The 27,561-nt window shown below is 46.4% G+C and overlaps 1 protein-coding gene across 1 annotated transcript in view; it reads left to right on the plus strand.

Moving 5' to 3' along the window:
* CSMD2 (CUB and Sushi multiple domains 2) overlaps positions 1-27,561 on the plus strand; it is a 678,376-nt gene that overhangs the window by 115,692 nt on the left and 535,123 nt on the right. The window contains exon 3 of the mRNA XM_052636874.1: positions 13,920-14,032. Coding sequence (XP_052492834.1) covers positions 13,920-14,032 — 113 coding nt within the window. The remainder of the gene's footprint in view (positions 1-13,919; positions 14,033-27,561) is intronic.

The following is a 27,561-nucleotide window of genomic DNA, read 5'->3' on the forward strand; positions in this document are numbered from 1 at the left end:
ATAGTCAAGCCTTTTCTGTCTACTCTCTGATGGTTGTTCATTCATTTACATATTTGTCTTAATCGCCTCAGGTTGCTAGAACAAAAACACCTTAGACTGGGTGGCCTATGAACAACAGAGATTCATTTCCCATGCTTGGGTGCTGCCAGCACAACGAAGATCTGGTGTTGCAGATCCTCCAATGAGGAACCCTCTGCTGGGTTGCACCACCTTCTCATCGTATCCTCACGTGGTAGATGGAGAGCAGAGAGAGGAGGCAAGTTTTCTTGTGACTCCCGTAAGAACACTAATTCCATTCAAGAGGAGTCCACCCTCCCAACCTCCTTGATTCCTTAATTAGGAATCAAAGGCCCCACAAACTAATACCATCGTGTTCCCTGCAGGTATTTAGGTTTCAACATATGAATTTGGGAGGGGCATAGTTCAGCTCATTTGTGCTAGCAATGCGGAGAAATTAGGAAGGGATTTCCTATCAAGAAGGAAAGACAGATACATCTCAAGCAATTCAATAAGGAAATCAATTCATTATGATTGGAATGCATATTATAAAGAAGTACTCTGTTCTTGGAGAACATTTATCAGAGGTTCCAAAACTCTTTCCTAGAGAAACTAGCATTCAAACAGAGACCCCCAGAAGTTAGTGGGAGGTGGATAGGTCAGGTGGTGGCTGCCTGAGTGGCTCAGGGGGACAGCAGTGCTCACAGCCCTAGGGGCAGTACATGCAAAGGCCCTGGGGCACATTCAAGGGAAGTGTAAAGGCCAGTGTCGATGCAGACCAAGTACTACAGAGGCAAAGCCTTGAGCTCCATCACCCAAGGGATGGTCTGTCTCTGTCACTCCCAGTCATCATGCCCTGGGAGGTGACCAGATCTCTGGTTTCACTTGAGGTTTAGAGGTCCAGCCACAGCAATATGCATCAGGGGCAACTCCTTGTATTGTCCCCTATCCTTAGAAGGCCACCGTGTGCTTGGAAAACATTTGCACAAATCCTACTCTCCCATCTCTCCCATCCTCCTGTTTCTCTTGTCATTCAGTTGCTAAGTCATTTCCCAATTCTTTGTGACTCCATGGACTGCAGCACACCAGGCTTCCCTGTCCTTCACTATCTCCCAGAGTTTGCTCAGACTCATGTCCATTGAGCTGATGATGCCATCCTACCATCTCATCCTCTGTTGCCCCCTTCTCTTCTTGTCTTCAGTGTTTCCCAGCATCAGGGTCTTTTTCAGTGAGTCGGGTCTTTTGCAGTGAGTCAGCTCTTTGCATCAGGTGGCCAAAATATTAGAGCTTCAGCTTTAGCAACAGACCTTCTAATGAGTATTCAGGGTTGATTTCCTTTAGGAGTGACCTGTTTCTCTAGACATTGGGGATCAGGATTTACACATATGCCAGTAATGGAGTAACTTCTCTGTAATAATGGATTCCAAGGCTTTAGCCTGGAGTTTGTAAAGATAAGAATTCCATTCTGATCTTCCCCATGGGTCCTCTGACCAGTGGAAGCAAAGCCATGTCCTGGTGAGCTTGGCCTACGGCTCTGGCCTGCCTCTGACGTTCAGTGTCTGAGACCCATTGGCACTCAGTAAGTAACTGAGAAATTAAAAATTGGATTGACCTTGAGAGGCAGCCCATTCCTTCCGCAAGCATGTGTGATTGCCCACGTTCTTCTGTTTGTGGACCCAAGTCGCCCCCACCCCCGAGCCTCTGTCCTGGTCATTCTGGTTCTGGCTCATCATTTCATGAGGACGTGATGTGTCAGGCATGGCCTTTCCAGGATTTGAAGACTGTTCTCATTCTGACCAGTTCTCTTTCACTTTTCATGCCCACTTCCTTCAACTGTTGCTCACCTGACAGGGTTCCCTTCATGGTCTTATTCCAACCTTTGCATTTCAGAGCCCAGAGGCTCTAGCCTAAGTAGTGGGTAGTCAGTTAACTAAGAGCCTTCTCAAACACAGGTACCACCTTCTGGAGTTAGAAGACTATTTTATTTATTTTTACAGAAAGGAATATGCAAATGCTTCCCTTGGGTGAAAGAAGTATCATATCATTGCGTTAAAAAAAAAAAAATCGACCTAGAGTCCCCACTCAGGAAGGTGAAAAGTTCTGTTTAAGCCCATGTTGGGGTTATCACAAAGTCATGCACAGATCCTAATGTTCCACAAGGGCCCCCCAGTCTTCAGGCCATACTGGCCACTGCTGATCTGCTCAAAGCTTCAGAGCTTCTTGCAGGTGGACAGCACCCTTCAGCTGAATCCATGCTGACCTGCGTAGGGGAGTACCAGCCCTTTGGTGGGCAGTCCAGCCTTGCTTGGTACCCCACGGAGCCATTCCCTTCTCAGGGTCTACCCCTTCCTCAGCCTCCGCAGAGTGCAGAGGGTGTGGGTCCAAGCGGGGCACAGTCTCACCTCGCTTCCTCTCCACCCTCCCCGTACCTTCCTTTGTCCCCTCTTACTGACAGCCCCTGTAAAAGCCTCTCTGCTTCCTGAAGATATTCAGAACCGGCTGGTTTTCCCTTGTGTCTCACTCCAGTTTGTGGGTATGTAGGGAGGTCACCAAAGTCAGTAAGTGTTTCTTAACTAAGTCCTATTCTCTCCCCGTCCTGTTGCCCATCCTGACAGCGGCAGGATGAACTGTGACACCGTGCGGCTGCCCCTGGAAGTGACAGATAACCCTCCATTCACTCACTCAAAAATAAATATGCAGGGGCTTGGACACGGATGGGCAAAGCAAACATAGCCACTGTCTTCTTGGAGATCTGAACAGAATAATCAAACATAAAAAATAAGAGACGTCTCCCTTGATAAACATCTGCTTAGAAACTGCTTTTTAATAACAGCACTGTGCTGGGTGCGGTGCGTGTGTTCACTTGCGTCTGACTCTTTGCGACCCCATGGACTGTAGCCCACCAGGCCCCTCTCTCCATGGAATTTTCCAGGCAGGAATACCGGATGGGTTGCCGTTTCCTAATCCAGGGTATCTTCCTGACCCACAGATCAAACCCACGTCTCTTGCATCTCCTGCAACGGCAGGTGGATTCTTTACTAACTACACCACCTGGGAAACCTTGGAACTGTGATGAATGCTAGCAAAGAAAATAAAAAAGGTAACAGTCAGGATGGACCATGTATGGCCATGTGTATTAATCACACAAATAATACAAATACTTTTTATATTTTTGATGCTTTGACCATTTGGGGCTTTGCTGACCCAAGAGAGGTGGCCCCTCCTCAGTTCAGTTCAGTTGCACAGTCGTGTCCAACTCGTTGCGACCCCATGAATCGCAGCACGCCAGGCCCCCCTGTCCATCACCAACTCCCGGAGTTCACTCAGACTCACGTCCATCGAGTCAGTGATGCCATCCAGCCATCTCATCCTCTGTCGTCCCCTTCTCCTCCTGCCCCCAATCCCTCCCAGCATCAGAGTCTTTTCCAATGAGTCAACTCTTCGCATGAGGTGGCCAAAGTACTGGAGCTTCAGCTTTAGCATCATTCCTTCCAAAGAACACCCAGGACTGATCTCCTTCAGAATGGACTGGTTGGATCTCCTTGCAGTCCAAGGGACTCTCAAGAGTCTTCTCCAACACCACAGTTCAAAAGCATCAATTCTTCGGCGCTCAGCCTTCTTCACAGTCCAACTCTCACATCCATACATGACTACTGGAAAAACCATAGCCTTGACTAGACGGACCTTAGTCGGCAAAGTAATGTCTCTGCTTTTGAATATACTATCTAGGTTGGTCATAACTTTTCTTCCAAGGAGTAAGCATCTTTTAATTTCATGACTGCAGTCACCATCTGCAGTGATTTTGGAGCCAAAAAAATAAAGTCTGACACTGTTTCCACTGTTTCCCCGTCTATTTGCCATGAAGTGATGGGACCAGATGCCATGATCTTCGTTTTCTGAATGTTGAGCTTTAAGCCAACTTTTTCTCTCTCCTCTTTCACTTTCATCAAGAGGCTTTTTAGTTCCTCTTCACTTTCTGCCATAAGGGTGGTGTCATCTGCATATCTGAGGTTATTGATATTTCTCTCGGCAATCTTGATTCCAGCTTGTGTTTCTTCCAGCCCAGCGTTTCTCATGATGTACTCTGCATAGAAGTTAAATAAGCAGGGTGACAATATAGAGCCTTGAGGTACTCCTTTTCCTATTTGGAACCAGTCTGATGTAGAGAACTATTCTTCTGGGAGTGAGCCTTTTATATGCAAATCAACCAATCCATAGCTCACCCAGGTGCTCTACGAGGCTCTCACCCTTTCAGTAGCCGTCCCCTGTGCTAATCACCCCAGAGTCAGGCAACTAAGGGTGGCCACCCACCTGCTCGCCAACCCTCCTCACCCATTCCTTCCCGCATGAAAACCTCAGTCAGCCCTTGCTCACGATTGGCTCCTGTCCCTTCTACATCCCCACCTACCCTGGCACTTCCTGGCTTGGCCCTGTGTTGCAAAAGGCATGCTTCCTCCCCCAACTTTGGGAACTGTAACAAACTAATTTTCCAGTGACAATTGCCTCCTCATGTGTTGCCTGCACCTTATCTGAAGAGTAATAAAACTCTACATTTTGAAACATTGAGGGTAACAAACAACCCTGAAATCTCAAAGGCTTAACTCACTAAAAGTTTCTTTCTTGCGCTTCTATTGAGTTGGCCAAAAAGTTCATTCCTTCCACAAGCTCTTATGGCAAAATTGGAACGAACTTTTTGGCCAACCCAATGCACACAAACAATATTGGCAGGGGCTCCCTGCTTGGGGAGTCACTCAGAGACCCTGGCTGACTGGGACCCAAGTTCACTGCAGCAGGGGAAAAAGGAAGGGGAACTTGGCCAAAGGAACCCAGGTTCCTCGAGACTCCTTCCATGAAACAGCACACTCCGCTGCTACCCACGCATCTTTGGCGACGCCAGTGCCGGGGCCAATCATGAGCTCAGCAGCGGTGGGGAGGGCCATTGCACTAGTGTCTGGAAGGAAAGCTGGAGATATATATGAAGACCAGCAGTGACCTGCATGGGGACCTTCAAGAATGCAAAATAGATAGACTAGTCTGGGAGATAAAGATTGTACCTTTCTGAAAATAATGTTGACATTTGAGATGAGACTCAAATAATGAGAAGGGGTTAATTAGACAAATAGGTGGAGAGGATGTGAGAAAGTGTTCTAAAAAGGAAATAATGTGTGAAAAGGCCTAAAGATGATGGGTTGGCCAATATGATGGGATGGAAGCCGGCAGTGTATCAGGCAGAGAAGTGTGGAAAAGGAGCTTACCACTGGCACGGGAGTGCGGACTCATGGGATCATACATGGGCTTTTCAAGTCGGCTTTATTGCTGTTTTCAAGTTCTCAGCAGGAAATGTACCCCTTATTGCCTGCCCTCTGTGTACGGCTGCCCCTTCCCTTGACCAAAGTAGACTGGAGCCAGGCAGGATATAGGGCAGAGTGGGCAGGGGCTGAGTGGGACAGGCCTTGTGGACCTCCTTATGGAAGTCTTAGTTGTAAGGACAGTTGGAAGCCACTGATGGATTCTGAATTGTGACAGTGAGAAATTTGCGGTCATGGCATCACCAGTCTCCAAGACTCTGGGTTCCTCTGAGCAGGGAGAAAAAAGCCCAGAGAAGGTTCATGAAGAAGTGGGAAAGACAAGAAGCCTTGGTAAAGTGAAAGAAGAGTATTAGTTAACGTCTATGGCCATGCCACCTGTTTGCAAAAGCTGTTCTCTGCACATTCGATAGTCAACAAGATGATAGTGGTAGCCTGTTGCTGGAGAAGGCAATGGCACCCCACTCCAGTACTCTTGCCTGGAGAATTCCAGGGACGGGGAGGCTGGTGGGCTGCCATCTATGGGGTCGCACAGAGTCGGACACAATTGAAGTGAGTTAGCAGCAGCAGCAGCAGCAGGAGCCTGTTGCCCTTCTTGCCATCGTTGTACCCCGTTTCTCTAATAAGTCTGGATTGCACTATTGAACAATACCTCACTCTTTTCAATATAGTATTTAGACTTGTCAGATAAAGATGAGCAAGTCTGAAAGCTTTAAATGCTTATTCCGACATGCAATGTGATAACTTCTCCTGACTTACAGGGCCGTCAGCTCGTCTGAAATTGATTCAATGGTAAGAAGCAGGTGAGGGAGAAGCAGGCAGTGGGGCAGAAGCATGATGATTCAGGTCTCCAGGTGGGGAGACTAGAGTTCCCACCCCCTCCAGCTTTAGTGCCACTGAGGAACTCTCCATCTTAGAATTTATCTCCCAAGCCTGGGAAAGAGCAGAACAGTGGTAAATATCTGATTAGAGAAAATGCCTAGAAAGCTGCAATTCCATATATTGTAAGTGATAAAACTGTAATTGTTTGTTGACAGTGTACATTAGCTCTCCACAGCTTGTGTCAATATAATACTAAGAAACTAGGGTCTAGGAATCTTTAACGGCAGCTCAAAAACATGGAACGAGCTATGGGAATAAAATCAACATGTTCTGCTCGGTGGGGAGGATGCCGTTTCCAGAGACGACTTCAGGGGAGAAGCCGTGGTGAGGTGTGAGACTTCTCCGTGAAGCTGAGTGTCGTCGAGGGTCTGGGAAGAGCGCCTGAGGCATAATTCTGGTGCACGTGATGGGAGGCAAGTTGCAGGTGCTCTGAACTGGGCCCACTTGGAGGCAGAGATAAAGAGGGCCAGCTGAGATGAGGCCTGAGGGTCAGATCCAGACAGAGGTCTGACCTCTAGCGGGATGTTCTGCTGTTTTGATAGAAGGGTCCTTTGGGAGCAGCAGTCTGACAACATCATATACGAACACCTGGGGGTGGAGAAGGTGCGTGGGCAAGTCCGTGGGAAGTCAGTGAACAAGAGAGTGGCGGCCTGGGGGCCGGGGGCTGTGCTTCTGGTGGTCAGCCCATTTCCAGCGAGGACCCAGCCAGGGGTGCAGGTGTGTGTGTTTGCTGGTGGTCGGGGGCAGGCAGGGACAATGTAGGGGTTGGAATGAACAGGAGGTAGCTGAAGGGAGGATCCCACCGAGGACCAAGTAGCAGGCCAAGGTTCAAACTAAATAGACTGGCCAATAAAAATATAATGTGAGCTACATATCCAATTTTTAAAAACTTTTAATTTTGAGGTAATTATAGATTCACAGGAAGTTGCAAAGGTGATACAGAGATGTTCCATGGACCCTTCACTCAGGTTCTCCCAACAGGTACATCTAAAGTGTGGGTGGTACAGTCTCAGAACTGGGAAACAGATGTTGGTGCAATGTGTGTGCGCACTTGTGTGTCATTTTATCCTGCTTGTCACCACCAGTGCAATCAAGATGCAGGATTGTTGCCACAAAGGTCTCCCTCATTCTGTTCCTTTATAGCCACCCCGCTCCCCATCCCCAACCCCTGGCAACCACTCATCCATTTTCCATATCTTTAATGTTGTCATTTCCAAAATGTTATGTTGATATAAATGGAATCATCTGCTACATCATCTTTTGAGATAAGCGTTTCTTTTTTCACTAAGCATAATGCCCCAGAGATCCATCCCAGACATATGTATCAATAGTCCATTTGTTTTTATCAGTGAGTAGTATACCATGGTTTCATAGCATCACTGATTCAGTGGACGTGAACTTGGGCAAACTCCAGGAGATAGTGAGGGACAGGGAAGCCTGGCGTGCTGCAGTCCCTGGGGTCACATGGACATGACTGAGCGAGGATGTACTACAGTTGGCTTAATTATTCACCTATTATAGGACATTTTGGGGCTTCCCTGGTGGCTCAGATGGTAAAGTCTACCTGCAGTACAGGAGACCTGGGTTCAATCCCTGGGTTGGGAAGATTCCCTGGAGAAGGAAATGGCAACCCACTCCAGTATTCTTGCCTGGAAAATCCCATGGATGGAAGAGCCTGGCAGACTACAGTCCCTGGGGTTGCAGAGTTGGACACACCTGAATGACTTCACTTTCACTTTATGGGACATATTTGGTTGTTTTCTGTTGAGGGCTATTACAAAAACAAACAAGCAAAGCTGCTCTGAAGAATCATTTGCAGGTTTTCATGTGGATACCAGTTTTCATTTCTCTGGGATAAATGCCCATGGTTGTGATTGCTGAGTTGTATGACTAGTAATATGTGTAGTATTTTTAAAACAGAAATTGTCTGTTTTCCAGAATATTAGCACTGTTTTACATTCTGCCAGCAACGTATGAAAGATCCAGCTGCTCTGCCTCGTTGTTAACCTTTGGTGTTGTTGCTGTCCTTATTTTTACCTGTTCTAATGGTGTATAGTAATATCTCATCGTGGGCTTAATTTCCCTTTCCCTAATGGCTAATGATGTTGAACATTTTTCATGTGCTTATTTCCCATCCATGTATCCTCTCTTAGTGAAATGTCTTTTCATGTCTTTTGCCAAGTTTCCAATTGGATTGTTAGATCCTTGCCTGGTTCTCAGTCTTAGGAGAAAAACGTTCAGTCTTTCACCATTAAGTGTGATGTTAGCTATAGGGTTTTTGGAGATGCTCTTTATCAAGTCAGAAAGTTTCCTTCCATCCTTAGTTTTATGAAAGTTTCTTTTTTAAAAAATTTTATATTGGAGTGACTATGCCAAAGCCTTTGACTGTGTGGATCACCACAAACTGTGGAAAATTCTGAAATAGAAGGGAATACCAGACCACCTGACCTAACTCTTGAGAAACCTGTATGCAGGTCAGGAAGCAACAGGTAGAACTGGACATGGAACAACAGACTGGTTCCAAATAGGAAAAGGAGTACATCAAGGCTGTATACTGTCACCCTGCTTATTTAACTTATATGCAGAGTACATCATGAGAAATGCTGGGCTGGAAGAAGCACAAGCTGGAATCAAGATTGCCAGGAGAAGTATCAATAATCTCAGATATGCAGATGACACCACCCTTACGGCAGAAAGTAAAGAACTAAAGAGCCTCTTGATGAAAGTGAAAGAGGAAAGTAAAAAAGTTGGCTTAAAGCTCAACATTCAGAAATCGAAGATCATGGCATCTGGTCCCATCACTTCATGGCAAATAGATAGGTAAACAGTGACAGACTTTATATTTTGGGGGGCTCCAAAATGACTGCAGATGGTGACTGCAGCCATGAAATTAAAAGACACTTGGTCCTTGGAAGATAAGTTATGACCAACCTAGACAGCATATTTAAAAGCAGAGACATTACTTTGCCAACAAAGGTCTAGTCAAGACTGTGATTTTTCTAGTAGTCATTTATGGATGTGGGAGTTGGACTGTACAGAAAGCTGAGTGTCAAAGAATTGATGGTTTTAAACTGTGGTGTTGGAGAAGACTCTTGAGAGTCACTTGGACTGCAAGGAGATCCAACCAGTCCATCCTAAAGGAAATCAGTCCTGGATATTCATTGGAAGGACTGACGTTGAAGCTGAAACTCCAATACTTACCACCTGATGCAAAGAACTGACTCATTAGAAAAGACCCTGATGCTGGGAATGATTAAAGGTGGGAGGAGAAGGGGACAACAGAGGATGAGATGGTTGGATGGCATCACCAACTCAATGGACCAGTTTGAGTAAACTCCGGGAGTTGGTGATGGACAGGGAGGCCTGGCGTGCTGCGATTCATGGGGTCGCAAGGGGTTGGGCGTGACTGAGCGACTGAACTGAACTGGATAATTGATTCGCAGTGTTGTGTTAGTTTCAGGTGTACAGGGAGTGAGTTAGTTATACATGCTTACGTATCTGGGGGCTTCCCTTACGGCTCAGTGGTAAAGAGTCTGTAATGCAGGAGACCTGGGTTCAGTCATTGGGTTGAGAAGATTCTCTGGAGAAGGAAGTGGCAACTCACTCCAGTATTCTTGTCTATGAAATCCCATGGACAGAGGTGCCTAGTAGACTGCAGTCCATGTGATCTCAAAAGTCCGACACCACTTAGGGACTAAACCACCACCACCGTTCATGTGTCTATTCTTTTTCATATTCTTTTCCCATACAGGTTAGTACAGAGCATGGAGTGGGGTTCTGTGTGCTATACACTAGGTCCTTGATTATCTATTTTACATATAGTAGTGTGTATGTGTTAACCTCAACCTCTGAATTTATACCTTCTCCCCTTGGCAACCACATGACTGCACTCTGTGAGTCTATAAAAAAAAATTTTTTTTAAACTATGGATGAGTTTTGAATTTTGCCAAGTGCTGTCTCTTCATTGTTGATATGATCATGTGATTTTTCTACTTTTGGCCTGTTAATATAGTGAATTGTTTTGGTTTTCAGAAATTGAACCAGCCTTGTGTCCTCGGAATTAAACCCCACTTGGTTACGGTGTATAATTATTTCCTGTGTTGCTGAATTCTCTTTGCTAATATTTTGTTAAGTCATTTTGTGTTTATATTCTGTGGGGTATTAGTCCTGAGCCTTTTTCATTTGTACTACCTTTGGTTTTGGTATCGGGGGATAATATTTGCCTCATAAGATGAGTTTGGAAGTGCTCCTCCTTTCTCTTTTCTGGAAGACATTGTATAAAATTGGTGTAAGTTCTTTCTGCATTTGGTAGAATTCTCTGTTGGAACCTTCTGGGTCTGGGTATTTCCTTTGGGGGAATTTTTAAATGACTAATTCAATTTCCTTCATAGCCATAGGGCTATTGAAATGATTTATTTCATGTTGAAAAGTTGTGGTAGTTTGTGCTTTTCAAGGAACTGGTCCATTTCATCCAATTTGTCAATTGTATGTGTGTAATTTGTGGTGTTTTCTTATTATCATTTTGATAACTATAGGCTCTGTTTTCCTCAACGTTTGCTAACGTGATAGATGAAAAATGAGGCTTTGGGACTGAGTTTCCTATTTTTTATATTATTTAGGTGGAGCATCTTTCTGTTTCTGTGTATATCCTTTGCTCTTTCCTCGCTTTCCTGTTTCTTTTTCATATTGATTTGTTAGTATTCTTTATAGATTATGAATACTAAATGAATTCCTGTCATATATATTATATGTAGTCTTTCAAATTTGCACTTATGTTTTTTTTTACAGATTTTTTTTTTTTTTGCTTCACATGCATGCTTTGAATTTTCATGTAATTAAATCAATCAGTATTTTCCTTTAAAACATATGAGGTTTCATGCTATATCCAGCAGTATTCAATCAATTTCAAGAGATAGAACCCAAATCAAACTAACTTGAACAAAAAAAAAAGAAAAAAGAAAGGAAAAGAAAAAAAGGGGAAAGAAAAGGAAGAAATAAAGAATGCTGGCTCATGTAGAAGTGGGTCACTCTGCATGGCTGCGGGAAGTGTCTCCACGAGGCATCATAGGACTCTGTCCCTCTCCTCACTGTTCAGCTTCGTCTCCATCTGTATGAGACATCATTTTCTCTACAGCAGATAGTGTCTGTGTAATGACACACAGTACTGATGACAGTCTTGAGCTAACAATCTAATGATTTAGAACGCCCAGATAAAAGACACTTGAAGGCTGTATATCACATGCCATGGAAGGACTCAGAATGACTCTGCTTGGATTAGTGTCCTCCTCCTTCTTCCCTATGCCTTGAACCACTCCATAAAGATGAAGGATTTGCCGTGATTGGTCATTTGCCCAGTTCTGTGGCTAGTGAGTGGGTAGGGTACCTGTCGGAACCCAGTGCAGTGACAGCTCTCTCAAAGAATGACGGGCGGGTGGAAGCCAAAGCAGCTCTCTGACCATACTCAGAAAGACCTTCCTCAGTAAGTAGATTAAACAGTTTGTTTTCTTCTAATGTGTATGGCTTCATTATTTGACATATGAATTTTTTGCCCTTGTGAGAAAATGGGGGAGATAGAGACAGAAAGACAGGGGCAGGGATAGGGAGAGAATATGGGATGATGGAGAGACTCTTTGCTGGGTGTTTGTATACCTGCAAAGAAGATGACCTTGAAACGTATTTGGCCTCCCATTTTAGTTTGGTGACTTTGCCTTCTCTTTTCCTTCAATTGATTGTGTTAACCAGAATCCTATAAGATTAGGATGGTGGGAAAGACAAGGGCTTCACCCTGCACAGGGCTTTTCACGGTGGGTGTTACAAACATCTGACTTTATTTGGTTGAACCCAATACCCATGCCCTTCAGGGGACATCTGGGTGTCCAGATAGTATAGCGATGGGAGGGATGGAGGTGAACCAGGGGGCACCACAAGCATCCCTTACTGCTTGAAAATGGAGGTAAAGCTGTACCTTGAATTCCTCCATGAGTGTGTGCAGATGAGCCTCAGACAGGGACCAAAAGACAGAGGTGGACAGGAGCCTGGCCACCCCACTGCCACCTTTGTGCACAATCTCATCGCCTGTGGGGGCCAACCTGTGTGGGTGTCTGGAAGCAGACTTCTTTCCTAAAATGTGTCCCCAAGTGTTCAGTGAAGGCTCCATTGTTTTATCTTTTTAACGTTAGAAGACTGTTTCAAAGATGACTCTCTTGTGCTGAAAGCATGTTATTTCAGATTCAACAATTCCTTTTGTTTCACCCCCGTTTCTTTTTCTTCACTTAACTAGTGGGGGGGAAAATTACGCATTTTAATTTTAAAAGCATGTACAATATGATCCCATTTGTATGAAATTATTTCATTGAATATGATCTGAACTAAGGATCCTTCCATCTCTTTGTGTGTCAACTGTCAAGAATGATTATTTCTAGATTGCATTGGGCTTTTATTTTTTGCTTTCATCTTTTAAAAATAATAAGCACTTATCATTTCTATAAAAGCAGTAGACCTATTCCTTTTAAAGGATAAAGTCTATGGTAAGAAGGATCCACATTCTGCTACTTAGAGTTGGATATATTTTCCTCTGTATGTGAATAAATAAGTACTGTCTGTTGGCGATCATTCATTGTAAATTTGTGGCAGAGTCTACCCAGAGCCTCAGAGGACCCCAGCCAGAAAGGGAAGAGTCAGCGTCCCTGAAGCAAACTTGGGTCTGGTGCCCACATGTAGTAATGCCACTGACACCAGGCTGTGGTTTATTGTAAGACACCAAGCAAGGAGCCCAGGCTGCTAGTGCTTAAAAAGCCCCAAACCCCCAAAGGCTTTCAGCAAAAGGCTTTTAAAGACAGGGTGATGGAGATGGGTTGTGAGTAAGTGATCAGTGAACATTCTTCTGATTGGTTGGTGGTGAGGTCACGGGGAGTCAGCATCATCAAGCTTCTGTTTGCAATCAGTCTGGGGATCTATGTGCTGGGTAGGCTGCATACAGTTAACTTCTTCCACCTGGCGGGTGTTTCAGTATCTGCAAAAGAGCTCAAAGTACATGGCTCAGAATATTATTTTGGAGAAGGAAATGGCAACCCACTCCAGTATTCTTTCCTGGAGAATCCCAGGGACAGAGGGGCCTGGTGGGCTGCCGTCTCTGGGGTCGCACAGAGTCAGACACGACTGACGCGACTTAGCAGCAGCAGCAGAATATTATTTATAGCCCTTGAGGAGGAACTGAAGGTCCTTGACTTTGTCTAATGGCTAAACTTTTGTTATTTTGTCTTGCTTGACTGTTTTCCTTTCTTTCTGCATTTTCTCGCTTCTCTAACTGAATTTACCCTTTGGAACTTTGGGAAAGCCTAGGAGGCTGCAGTTTATCTACAGATAAGATGCAGGTGGAGGGCATGTGTGGAGGGAGTCTGTTCTAGGAAGGCCACATAGGATCCTGTTTGGGTACATCAGGAGAAGAAACTGGAGGAGGAGAAAGAGAGGAGGCACAAATGAGGCAGACCTGCAGATTAGGGGTGGCCCATGGCTTGGGAGAGTAGGCCTCTATATTTCTGTGACTGGTCTCCAGCACTCTTGCTGGGAATTACTTTATCTTGGAACACCTTGCGTGTGCCTGGTGTTCAGCTTTCATATCCTTCCCTGTGCCTAGATCGGCATCATGCATCCAGCATGTACTCAATAAATGCGTCAGGGATGTGCGGTTCCCGGGGGTTCATCCTCCCTCCAGCTCACCTCTTTGTCTTTCAGGCTCACAGGCTTTCAGCTGCCAGCCACCATCGTCAGTGCGGCCACCACGCTCTCTCTGCGCCTCATCAGTGACTATGCGGTCAGCGCACAGGGATTCCGTGCCAGCTATGAGGGTAGGTGTCTCCGCCTGGCCTACGGGAGCCTGGGGAGTGAGGTTCGAATAGCCACAGGCAGGGTTGCATGGTTCTCACCTGCCGAGAAGGGCTTCTTCAGATTCAAAGCTTGTGCCTGTCCTAAGGAGGCTGCTTACTAACCAGTAACTCAGTTACTTAAATTGCTCCTGCCGTGTTTCTAGGAAGCTGAGACTTGAAATCAGACCTGAGCTGCAATAGTTTATCTTGAGGGTCTGGTAACATCTGCTCTCTCCCCTTAACTGGGTTTTGTTGTGTTTCTATTTTTTTTAATTCTGTTTTCTCCTGGGCTTCACTGTATTACCAAATACCTCAACTTGGTTTTAGAAATAAGGGAGATATAAACCCTAAGTAGAAGACATGAAAGAAGTAGCTTGAATTTTTTTTTTTTTTTTTTTTGGCTCACTAGCTTTATATCATTCAGGGGAGAACAATCAATTTTTCTTTAATAGCAGAGATTAGGGTTTCTTGGTTTGAGTTATGCAAATAATTTCCATTTCTCTCAGCCTGTTTAACTATGGTGTTAGCATTCAAATTAACACTAATATCCTCAGATTATACACTATTATTATTATTAACTTTATTATATTAGTTCAGAAGGTGGTACATCGAGATCGCTGTCATTTCCCTGTGAAATTTACATCTCATTAATAGGTAATTATGCTGCTCTTGGCTAAGACCCACACTGCTATTTTGTGTTGGGATCATTAATAGGCATATTTTAAGACTGTTAATGATAATTAATAACAGTCATGACATAACACCCTAGTAAAGCATGCCAGTTATGCGAAGGCTTTCTTCCTCTTGCCTCTAAGAACTTAATAAGTGATGCTTTCTTGAATGGAATTATAGGAATATAGAAATAGATATCACCTTTGTCTTGGGTAGGAATACACATCAGAAAGAGGGCAAATCCTACCTCCCTTGGCAAAATTCATGCCTGATGGTATTGGGTGGAGGGGACATGGTTTGGTGCTTTAACTTAAGTGATTTAGAGCTGCTGAGAAGGAACCTGAGGAGGGATATCAGTTATTTTTAACTAATGATACTAAAAAGGCTCCAGAGAAAGTTTCACATGCCTTTAACTGAGGGCTTCTGACATAACTCCAGATTGCTTTAACTGAGAGCTCCTGAAAAGACCTACCTGTCTTTAAAGTGAAGTGTCCTGGGATATCCCAATTTCTTTGAAACAAACACTCAGTTCCTCCCCAAAGCAAGACTGTGATCTTTGTCATCCTGGTTGTGTCCTCAGCTGGATCCTTTGGCTGTTAACCCAAACTAAGTCTCTGTGAGTCTCAGTTATAACCTCTTGATGAAGAGGGACGTCTTCAGAAGCTTCGTCCACAGTCTTTCAGCTATGGGGAGGCTGGCGGAGCCTGGGGATGGTGCAGGGAATGAGTCATGGACACTAGAGCTGGTTGCTGCAGGGATCCCAGGAGGGGCTGACGCACGGGGTGACCTGTGCGAGGCGTCCTCCTTCAGCAGTGTTTGTGGATCCATGAGGACTTCATGAGGTTTTAGGGAAAAAGGGCCCTATTGATCCCTGACCATACTACCTGCTCTGGGAAACAATGCCAAGTGCTTCTCCACCAGCCAGAGCCCTTTAAAAATCAGAGGTTCTCGCCAGGAATTCATGGGAAGGTCTACAGGGGCATCAAAGGTGTGAAAACTCCTTATAATTAGAAGCCACATTCTGAAAATATAAGGGTATGTGCATTTTTTTTTCTCTTAAAAGTGTCCAGAAGAGGGATCAGTAAACTATGGCCCACCTGGCTAAATCCAGCTTCTGGCTTGTCTTTGTAAACAAAGTTTTATTAGAACTCAGCCAAGCCCTTTTGCTGTTGTTGTGTATGACTGTCTGTATGTACTACAACTCCAAACTTGAGTTATTGCCACAAAGACCACATGGCTTGTGAAATTGAAAATATTTACTATCTGGCCCTTTACAGAAAATGTTTGATGACCCCTAGTGTATGGGGTCACACAGAGTCGGACACGACTGAAGTGACTTAGCAGCAGCAGCAGCAGCAGTCTAGAACTGTGCTATCCTGTACAGTAGCCTTTAACCACATGCCACTTTCATATTTACATTGACAAAATTAAATAAAATTTAAAATTCCTTTTACCAGTTGCACCAGCGTCCTCTCAAGTGTTGGGTAGCCATGTGTGGCTTGTGGCTCCCATATTGGGCAATACAAGAACATTTGTATCACTGCAGAGAATGCTTCTAGATTCCTAGACAGGGCGAGCCGGACTTCCATCAGATTCACAAAGTGTCTGTGATTCAATGAGATTACACTTTAAGATAAAGTGGAGGCCAGCAGGTCCCTCCTCCCACCTGCCTGGCCTGGTGGGTAGCAGCCCAGACACATAAAGGATAAATGGTACAGAAGGAAGGGCCTGCCCTATCTCAGCTGCATAATGGTACTGTGTTCTGCTGTGCTAGGTCACTTCAGCCGTGTCCAGCTCTTTGCGGTCCCATGAACTGTATGTACCCTGCCAGGCTCCTCTATCCATGGGGATTCTCCAGGCAAGGATGCTGGAGTGGGTTGCCATGCCCTCCTCCAGGGGATCTTCTGAACCCCAGGATTGAACCCTTATCTCCTGTGGCGCCTGCATTGCAGACAGATTCTTAACCACTGAGCCAGCAGGGAAGCCCTTGCATAATGATACCAGATCGCTAAGTCACCGGCATTGAGAAGACAAAGCTTCCAGGTGAGGCCCGGGCAGACCCTGGACGATGCAAACAGGTTGCTGTGGTTGAGCGACTCTGCAGTCACCTGGGCAGGGTTTCCGCCATCTCCACGGTCTGTGTGGCTCTGTCTTTGTGCCCGGCAGAGTGACTCGCATGCAGGCGTCTGTGCTAACAGGAGAGGCAAGAGCAGGGAAGCCGAGGCTGTGGCTTGATCTCACTGATCTGGCTCGGGACTGGACCACGGGGCAATTTGTGCATCTGAGAAGGTGTGAATTGCGCTGACTTTTGAGATATCCAAAGTGGAGGGGTCAGGAGGGCAGGTGGCAGAGACCAGCAGTGACAGCCACAGCTGCGGATGAACCACGTGATATGTTACATCCACAGTGGTCAGAGGTCCACTCTATCACTGGACTTCTCAGCAAGACATAAGACAACCCCCTTTTTAGAGATTTGCTGATTAATACTAGCTACTTGGCTCTGGAAGTGAGTAACTGGGTGATGCTGGGCAGATTTTTAAACTCTCTGAGCCTCGTTGGAGGGAGGGGGTGATCCAGTGATCCAAAAGACATTGAAGATTTAGCTCTCTGGGGAAGAAGTGAGCCCTCCCCACCACACAGAGCCCACCTTAGTCATTTGTGCTAGACAACATGCAGACAGACAGACTGGCTCTAGAGACCCCCTCGCCTCCCCAACATCAGCCCAGGCTGCCCCAGCCCTGGCAGCCTCCTCACTTGCATTCTTTTGGACATCGCTGGCCCTTTCTAAATGCCATCAGGGCCCCACTCTCGGTAGCTACCCTGGCTGACATCCCTGAAAGTCTGCTATCAGAAGCAGTCTCATCCTCCTCCACCCTCCTTGGGAGAGTGAAAAGTACAGATAAGGAACTGAACTGTTGCTATGGATTTGGGAGAAAGGTGAAGTCAGGTGAAGGGTGTCAGCTCAGAGCTGCTGCCTCTTCAAAGAAAAGATCAAAAAGGCCAATCGTCAAAGCCCGAGATGACAGGAGATGCTTGATTCGTAATCCCCGGGGGCAAGAGTGTGGGCTGTGGCCGCGGACAGGAGGGGAGGGGATCAACTTGTGTTAAGCGCTGACTGTATGCCAGGCACCTTACATACATTATCTCATTTAATCCCCGAGACAGCCCCGTGGACAGACCTATCTCCATCTTACAGATGTTGGAGCTGGGACTCGGGAGTTTTGTGTTCTGCTTAAGGCTACTTGATGACCAGGAGTTTTAAAGTAACTTCTCTGGCTCTAAAGACTATGCTCATCTCCTACACTGTACTCCCCACAAAACTCCTGAAGGAAAGCAGAGATGGGTGACTCTCTCTCACGGGCAGGTGGATTGGAACTAAGTCAGAAGCAGGGTGGACACAGGAAGCCTGCCTTGGATTCAGCTTCCTGCTGTCTGGCTTGGATCATCTCAGAGAGGCAATAAGAGATATGTCCAGACTCAGCTAAAGTTTCAGATAAAATACAGGATGCTCAATTAATCTGTATTTTATATTATTCAAATTTTTAAAATTTTGAAAAACATTTTTTAGCATAAGTATATCCCAAGTATTTCATGGGACAGTCTTTTTTTAAATTGGAGGATAATTGCTTTACAATATTGTGTTAATTTCTGCCATACACCAACGTGAATCAGCCATACGTATACATATTAATATGTCCCCTCCCTCTTGAACATCCCTGCCACCTCCCATCCCATTCCACCCCTCTAAGCTGTCAGAGAGCACCAGGTCATGGAACACAGTTATATTTTAAAAAGCTGCCTATTCTTTTTCTAAAATTCAAATTTAATAGAGTGTCCTGTATTTAAAAAAAATTTTTTTTTGGCTGCATGGGGCCTTAGTTGTGGGCTGTGGTATCTTGTTGTGGCACTCGGGCTCAGTAACCCTGAGACATGTGGGATTCTAGTTTCCTGACTGGGGATTGACCCCATGTCCCTTGCACTGCAAAAGTGAAGTCATTCAGTCATGTCCGACTCTTTGTGACCCCATGGACTGTAGCCTACCAGGCGCCTCCCTCCATGGGATTACTCCAGGCGAGAGTACTGGAGTGGGTTGCCATTTCCTTCTGCAGGGGAAGATCCCAACGAAGGGATCGAACCCGGGTCTCCCGCATTGCGGGCAGACGCTCTAACCTCTGCGCCACAAGGGAACCCGGGTCTCCTGCATTGCGGGCAGACACGCTAACCTCTGCGCCACAAGGGAACCCCGATCTCCCGCATTGCAGGCAGACGCTCTAACCCCTGGGCCGCCAGGGAAGTCCCAGTGTCCGGTATTTTTATCTGCTGTCTGGCAGCCTCATTCCCAGAGCTGACCCCCAGGAGTTCTAACCCCACTCATCTCCTCCCCCCACTCCTCTTCCTGCCCAGACCTGCCCACGTCCCCGTCTGCCCAGCACGGCCGCCCCCTTGCTGCAGAGGATGTAGCTTCCCTTCCTGCCTTCTTGTGAGTGAGCATTTGACAGCTCTCTGCACCTCCACGCGTGTGTGCACAGATGCGGATCCGTGTGCACTCGGGGTTACACTGTGTGTGTAGTTCTGTAGTCTGGTTAATGAGGCTGACCCTTTTCTGCGTTAATAAAATAGCCCTGCTTTGTTCTTTCTAATGAATATCAGTGAAGGAGCCATTGTGGTTTGCCTATACCCCAGATATTTAACCAGTCATCTTCTGGGGACATTTAAGTGAAGAACATCCTTGTACATACAACTTAAACCCTCATCTAATTACCTTAGGATAAATTCTTCAAAGTGCAATTGCCGGGTCAAAGAGTGTGTCGATCTTCCGTTTTAATACCTAATCCCATGGTATCTGTAGGAAGATCTTACCAGGATGTAAGAGGGCCCATCCCTGCGCTTTACCTACGTTGCACGTTGGGGAGTTTTAAGTTAGCTCCATTGATTAAAATAGGTGTGATGAGGTCACATTTGTGGTTATAATCTGCGTTTCTCTGATGATAGGGAAGGTTGAGCACCTGTCATCGCTTTCCGGCCTTTGTAGATCATTTTGTGAATTGCCTGTCCCTGTCTCTGCCTACTTTTCTTTTCGGGTGTTAGTATTTTTTTCTTATCCTTTTTGTAAGTGGTTTTGCATATTAAGGCTATGAGTTTTATGAGTTTCCTTTTGATGTGCAGCAGTTTTAATTTTTATGTCACCAGTTTTTAAATGTTTAATTTTTCTTTGATAGTCTACCTTTGGTGTTCTGCTTAGAAAGGCCCTTTCCATGCCAGCAGCAGCTGAATCGTCATTTAGACATTCCTCCAATTCTTTCAGCAGTTTATTTTTCCATTTTACTTCTAAGTCCCTCTGGAATTCAGCTGTGTTTGTCTTGGCTTCAGGGAGTCTGTCTCTGATTCTCCAATGTTCTCTGTGTCCTTCTGTCTGCCTTTCAATGTGTGGAAGCCTCTTGCTTCCCTGGTGTGCCTCCCTCCTGCCCAGCCCCCGGGGTGTCTCTCCCTGACACTTATAGTCTTACTGCCCTTTAGACGTTGCTTCTCCCAGCTGAGCCCGTGGGATTCACACCTTTCCCACATATGACTCTCAGAGATGTAGGGGATTGCTTCTGTCTCTCACAGGCTGATCAACAGACAGACAAGAGTTATAAGCAGATCAAAATGTCAATTAGAGTCTCTGCAGGTTTTGATGCTTAATCCTGATGGCGCCTTTGGCATTTTAGCAGCATCATTCATAAGCAGTCACTCTGACACTTTGGTGCAAGACGGCCCATCTCTGACCACTGGTTCCCAGTCTGTTAGATCAATTTAATCATCTGCATCTGAAAAGAGGTATTTCTGTTTTGTTAAATCTATCATCTTGGGTTCTCCCTCTCAAAAATACAAGAGGCTTCCTTAAAAATCAAAATCACTTATTATCCTCACATGGAATCTAGGGGGAAGAGGAACACTTATTTTTGCAAATTCCCTGGTTGCCGTAAGGGAGAGGCTGAATAATACAGTGATTAAGACTTCAGGTTCTGAGTTCCAGCGTTATCTGGAATCAAACCCCATCTCGGCCACTCACTCGTTGTGTGACCTTGGGCAAGTTATTTCATTTCTTTGAGCTCATTGCCTCTGTAAAATCAGCATAAAGATATTACTTCATAAAGTTGTGAAGATTAAAAAGAAAATACACAAATCACATAATGTGCTCAGCACAGGGACTGGCAGATTGTCAGTGTCTGATAAATATCAGCTACTGAGTGAAGCCACCCTCCCCCTAACCTCACTGGACTGAGATTGTTTTGGGAGATGCTCACTCTATAGGTCACAGTCCCAGCCCCACCCCAGTGCCCTGACCCTGTGTTTGCATAAAATCCTCAACCCAGTTGTTCATGGTGTGCCTGGGCTGAGGAACAGACCTTGGCTTCTGTGGGGAGGAGCAGAGGCGCCTCCATATCCGTGAGCTCCAGCGCTGCTGGAGAAACCGCCCACCTCACAGGGGTGAGGTTGCGGGCCCTGTCCCCTGGAGGACTGGAGCTCACAGGGCCAATGCCAGCAACCTAGTCTTTCCATGGCCTCTTCTCTTGGTGTCAGAGATGTTGGCTTTAGGGCTCATGATGCTAATGACTCATCCACCAGACCTGAGACTTTGGGGAGCATGGACCTGAAAGTTGTGACTGTCTCCAGACACACACACACACAAAAAAAAAAAACCACTTTCCCATATATTTTTCATATAATTCAGATGCCCTGAAGCCCGTCTGTGAACCATTGGTTCACCTGAAAAATAGCCCAGAGAGGCTGGCATAACACATGAAGTGGATGGTAGAGATTCTTTCATTCTGCTGATGCATACTGAGCTGATGCATATCGAGCTGACGCATATTGAGTGCTGCTGTGTGCGATGCCCAGTGTTTCAGCTAAGCACCATCCTCACTGTCACGATTCACCCCTGCCACCCCTACCCACCCGCACAAAAGGAAGCGAACAGGGAGGAGCTCAATTTAGTGCCGCTTCTTGGTGAGTTTTGCTCCCAGGGCAAGCCTGTTATGTCACCTCTGCCTGCCTTGCAGGCAGATTCTTTGCCATATGAGTCACCAAGGAAGGCCCATAAGGACCACAGCATCATGGAACAGGGTCAAACAGACACATCCGCAAGGGACAGACGGATAGAAATGGAGCTCCCTGTTGTGGCTCTACCAGGAGAGGCAGGTTGGGACAGAGTGTGCTTTCCTGGCTTTTGGAGGGGGAGTGGAGTGGAGGTGATCATGTCACTTTGCACACCAGGAAATTGAGGTCCAGAAAAAAGGACCCTTCCTGGTTTTATACACTCCTGTAATTAGACCTGCTGATTCCCCTCTCCTGGCCTTTCCAACAATTTCCTCATTTTGAAAGAGTTCCCCAATTTGGGGGCATTCTGCAGGCATCTCAAAATTGGGCTAATGGAAGCTATTTGACCATATACATACATACACTGAATATGCAATTTGTACCATTTGGGCCATCGGTTGAGGGGAGGTGGTGAATATCCATTTCCTCTGCCCGGGAGGGGATGGTGTGTGTGCTTCCTGAGTGAATTTGCTCCATTTCCAAGGGCTCTGCCTTGGAAGTTGGAGAACATTCCTTTTAATCAATACAGTGGAGTAGCAAATTAATACACAGAGATGTGACATTTGAGACAAATTGGGCAGCACTTCTCCGTAAGTGGGGAGTCAGGATGAATTTCATATCACGTCCTCAATAATCCCACAAACAGTTCATCATGCACGGTGATATTTTACCCCTTTGGGGAAGGATATTAACATGGCTTGAAGATGACATCATACCAGATTCTAGTGCCCTGACCCTTCTTATGTCAAGGTGTCAGAAGACAGGTTGATGAAGGAGAAGATGGTTTTCAGGTGGCCGGATGACTCGCGGGTAACAGGTGCACCCACTTTACTTCTCTGGCCCTGTCCACTCATTCATTCTTTCAACAAATATTTACTGTACACTTGCTCTATGCCAGGTTTTAAGGTAGACTTTGAGGAATATGGGTGAATAATAAGTGGCTCTCATCTTCAAGGAGCTCTGAGACCTACAGTGAGTAAGAGCAGAGGAAGGGAATCCAGGAAGAGGTAGCTTCAACCCTGGCCAGCTCTGACACCTGTGCATCTCCCAACCTCCCTGAGCTGGTTTCTGGCAAAAGAAAAATTGCAGCATCCACTTCAGTGATTTGTAATGAGGGCCAAAGGAGCTGTAAGTCAACAGGAGAAGAACAAATATTGTATATTAATGTATAAATGTGGAATCTAGAAAAATGGTAGAGATGAACTTGTTTGCAAGGCAGAAATAGAGACAGATGCAGAGATCAAGCATATGGACACTGAGGGAAGAAAGAAAGGGTGGAATGAGTTGGGAGGCTGGGATCGATGTGTGTGTGTGTGTGGATATATACATGTATGTGTATGTTATGTGTATAGACACTAATATGCATGTGTCTGTGCTCCGTCACGCAGCAATGTTTGACTCTTTGTGACCCATGGACTGTACTCCAGTAGGCTCCTCTGTCTAGGAAATTTTCCCGGGGAGGAATACTGGAGTGGGTTGCCACTGTCTTCCCCAGAGGATCTTCCGGACCCAGGGATTGAACCTGCATCTCCTGCATTGGCAGGTGGATTCTCTACCACTGAGTCACCTGAGAAGCTCATACACTAATATATGTGTATAAATAACTAATGAGAACCTGATGTATAGTACAGGGAACTCTACTTAACGCTCTGTAGTGACCTAAATGGTAAGGAAATACAAAAAAGCGGGGCTGTATATACACACATAGCTGATTCACTTTGCTGTGCAACAGAAACTAACACATTATAAAGCAACCATACCCCGGGAAAAGGAAAGCTTAATGGCTGGAAAGTGTCCAGTACCGTCTCCAGTCAAGAAACATGCATTCCTTGACAAAGTGGAGAACACTGCTCTCACGCCTGGTTGGCTGTTTGGGTCTCAAGTCTGCGTCCTGCTGTGTCCCTGTTGTGTGACCTTGGACGAGGTCTAAGCCCCTCAGCTCTCTCCTATGGGACATGGGATCATTCTCTCTTCCTTTCAAGGAGGGAGTGAACATTTGTGGTAAGGTACAGAAAGTACCTGGCATGACATTTGGCACACAGTAGGTGCTGCATCAAAGGACTCTCTTATAATAGGGCCTGATGTGTTTTGTAGGGATGAAAAAAAAATTATTTCCTGTGACAAAATCTTTTGTCAAGCTTTGTGGATCTCCAAGAGCAAGGAATGTCTCCTATTTTTTTTTACTTCTTCTGTCACTGCAAAGCCTTAGTCTGGGGCTTGGCACACAGTAGGGATGCTGCAATACTAGCCACTGCTTGCCTGTCCTAACCTGAGTTTCTGAGAGTCCGTGTCAGGCTTTTGTGCAAACTAGCACAACTGGCCACCCGGAGGGGTCATCTGAGTGTACAGCTTAGTGGGTGGACTAGAGGCTGAGTTTCAGTTCCCATCACCCCTCTGCCTGGGCACCCTTTGGCAGTACTCAACCTGAGTAGTTGCACATGGCGCCCTTACTCCAAGGCTCTCCTCTTAGGAGTCTACAGTTACCTGCTGTCCAACAGCAGATTCAAAGAGTCATTAGAGGCAGGGTTCAAGGATCTCAGGGAGCTTTCACTTAAAATGCTCTAATTACTTCCCAGATGAAGTGCAAAGTCCTTACCTGGCCCTTAAAACCTGGCATCAGCTGCACCTCCATCCCCTTCCTCCTCCAGCCACACTAGCTTTGTTGGTCTTCGGATACACCATGCTCCGTCTCCCCACCCATCCTCCAGACATGCTGAGTCCCTCTACTGAGCCTTCCCCACCCACCCAGCCACTCTTCTCTGCCTCTTTGTTGCCTTCTAGTCTGTTTAAACCAAATCCAGAGACTGCCCCTGGTGCACAATACTCCCTTACTTTCCTTCTTAGCTCCCATGCATCTCCTCCAATCACCAGTGTCCTTGTGTATTTCCTGTCCCGTGTATGCCTTCTCCCCTCTGGTGTACGTTCCTTGACAGTAGAGAGAACTGAGACAAAAGCTCAGGGTCTAGAGGAAATATCCACTCTCGGCTCAGCCAGTTAGGAGCTAGTGTGGGGCTTTGAGCAGGTCACTTAACCTCCTCTGACCTCCACTGTCATAGGGATAATAATAATAGTAATCCCTACTCTGTTGGATCATTGCCGGGAACAAATGAGACAACACATGTCAAGGGTTCCTAACGGTGCCTGGTGTGGGATAAACACTGAGAAGGCAGACGTGTGACCACTGTTCACAGCTGCACCTAGCCCAGGATCTGACGTCTGGTAGATGCTCAGTAAATAATGATGGAATAAATGAGTGGATAGGGGTCATTTCACCCAATGTAACAGAAGATTTGCTTAAGGTACCCTGGACTGTCAGGAAGATCCCCTGAGGTAGGAAATGGCAACCCACTCCAGTATTCTTGCTTGGAAAATTCCATGGACAGAGGAGCCTGGCAGGCTACAGTCCACGGGGTCGGAAAGAGGTGAGCATGACTGAACATGCACACCGTCCATCCATCCACCTGGGACTGTGTCCCATTGAATTCAAGATGTCTTCAGTAAACGATTCAGTGTTGTTGTATGTACCACTCAGAAAGAAAAAAAAATGCTCCCGACTGAAGTATGACATGCCATTGATTTTAAGATACATCCTAATTTAAAAGATATTAAAACATGGAAAATTGTGCTCCCTGGAATTGATGAAGGATGATAATGGCTTAATTGCTTTTGACCACCCTTCACCCCATTTAGGGTGGACTCATCACTCTGACCTCTGCTCTGACCCACAGTTCTCCAACCATCAGGCTCCTCCTTTTCAGCATTCAGGTGATGGCTCTCACTGGACATGTGATCACCTCTTAATTCATTCTCTCAGCTCCAAGTCTCATTACTTCTCAATTTTCTGCATTGAACTCTATTTAACACCTATTAGCACAGGTCTTGAGCTGATAAATGACCTTCTTGGGGGAGGCAGTGGGATGCCCCAGTCTTGATCCTGTTTTTTGTATCTGTGCTGAAGACAGGGGAACCCACATAACCCAAACATGGGTGCCTCAGGACCACCGCCAGCCCCCTGCCAGCCCCTCCCATAGTGGCTCCCAAGGCACCAGGAATACCACTGGATGGGGACCAGAACCTGACTGCTCCCTCTTAGATGGGAGATGAGAGTGTCAGCCTTCAGCTGCTCCTCTGGCCGTGACTGTAGCTGGATATACTCACCTGTCTCCTTCCTGTGGACTTGGGTCAGGTGGCCCTATCAGAGCTTCTTCCACTGACCTCTGTCCTGGAGGCCAGGGGACACATGTCCTTCTACTGTCTCTTGCTTGTGGAAACCTGTCTCCCACTCGTGAGTCAGTCATCAGCAGGGAGAGAACACTTCCAAATAGAAGTATCAGGACTGAATATTCCCATCCCATGGCTTTCTATTAATTGATAATTTGGGTGTGATTAGCCACTGATTTGACTTATTCTTTCCAGCCTTACCCTTCATTAGTGTGGATAATTGAGGTTTAGACCCATTGCTATTTCATTGAGCAGCAAGAAAGAAAAGCACTTAGGGCTCTGATCTGGAGATTTGGTGGTGGACAGATGACCTCTCTCCTTCCCCTTTCCGCTCTGTGGAATGATGAGTGTTGTTTCCTTGTACATGCTCTGGATTTCTGAGCCCAGACTCAACCGTGGAGATGAAGAAAACAAAGGGACCAGCTCTTGAGCGCCCTCGACATGACAGGTCCAAATAGGCAGTGGGAGCTTCAGAGACATTGCTACACCACTGGCAAGCAAGACCTTAGGGATTCCCACTGTATACAGAGCGAAGAAGGTCCAGAGAGGTTAGTTACCTTGCCTGAGGTTATACACCACCTGAAGGTCATGCTGTATTGAAGGCGGGAGGAGAAGGGGGCAACAGAGGATGAGATGGTTGGATGGCATCAGCGACACAATGGACATGAGTTTGAGTAGGCTCTGGGAGTTGGTCCTGGACAGGGAAGCCTGGCGTGCTGCAGTTCATGGGGTCGCAAAGAGTCGGACGCAACTGAGCGACTGAACTGAACTGGACTGAAAGGTCACGCACAGTTTGAAAATCGGTTTGTTTCCAAAGCCCACCTCTTTCTACTTGATGCTGCCTCCCCAGATAAGCCCCATATACAGCAGGGGTCCCCAGCCCCCTGTTAGGAACCAGGCTGCACAGCAGGAGGTGAGCAGCTTCATCTCTATTTTCATTCTCTCTTCATCTCGCTGATCCCCATCACCTGCGTTACCATCTGAGCTCTGCCTCCTGCCGAATTGGCAGCAGAATTAGATTCTCACAGGAGCTTGAGCCCTAACCCCAAAGTCAAGGTGGAATATCTTGAGACCCTGGTGGCTCAGATGGTAAAGAATCCGCCTGCAATGCAGGAGACCTGGGTTCAATCCCAGGTAGGGAAGATCCCCTGGAGAATAGAATGGCTATCCACTCCTGTATTCTTGCCTGGAGAATCCCCATGGATAGAGGAGCCTGACAGGCTACAGTCCATGGTGTCACAGAGTCGGACACAACTGAGCCGCTAAGCACAGCACACATGTAATTGCTTGAGTCATCTCAAAGCCATCCCCTCCTCCCTGGTCCATGAAACAGTCCCTGGAGCCAAACAGGTTGGGGACCGCTGCCAGACAGTTCTCTGAGTCTATCCCACCCATGTCTCTGGACCCCAGAGAAAGGAGGGGCCATAGAGAGGCGGGGGGCAGGGGCAGCTAGCCCCTGATGCTGAAGCACCTCCGGGGCCAACTCTCCTCTGCCGGGCCTTGCTGAGGACCCTGCTGCTACCAAGGGACCCTGTCCT

This window comes from Budorcas taxicolor, chromosome 3 (genome assembly GCF_023091745.1).
Source record: "Budorcas taxicolor isolate Tak-1 chromosome 3, Takin1.1, whole genome shotgun sequence".
In the NCBI taxonomy this organism is placed as follows: Eukaryota; Metazoa; Chordata; class Mammalia; order Artiodactyla; family Bovidae; genus Budorcas; species Budorcas taxicolor.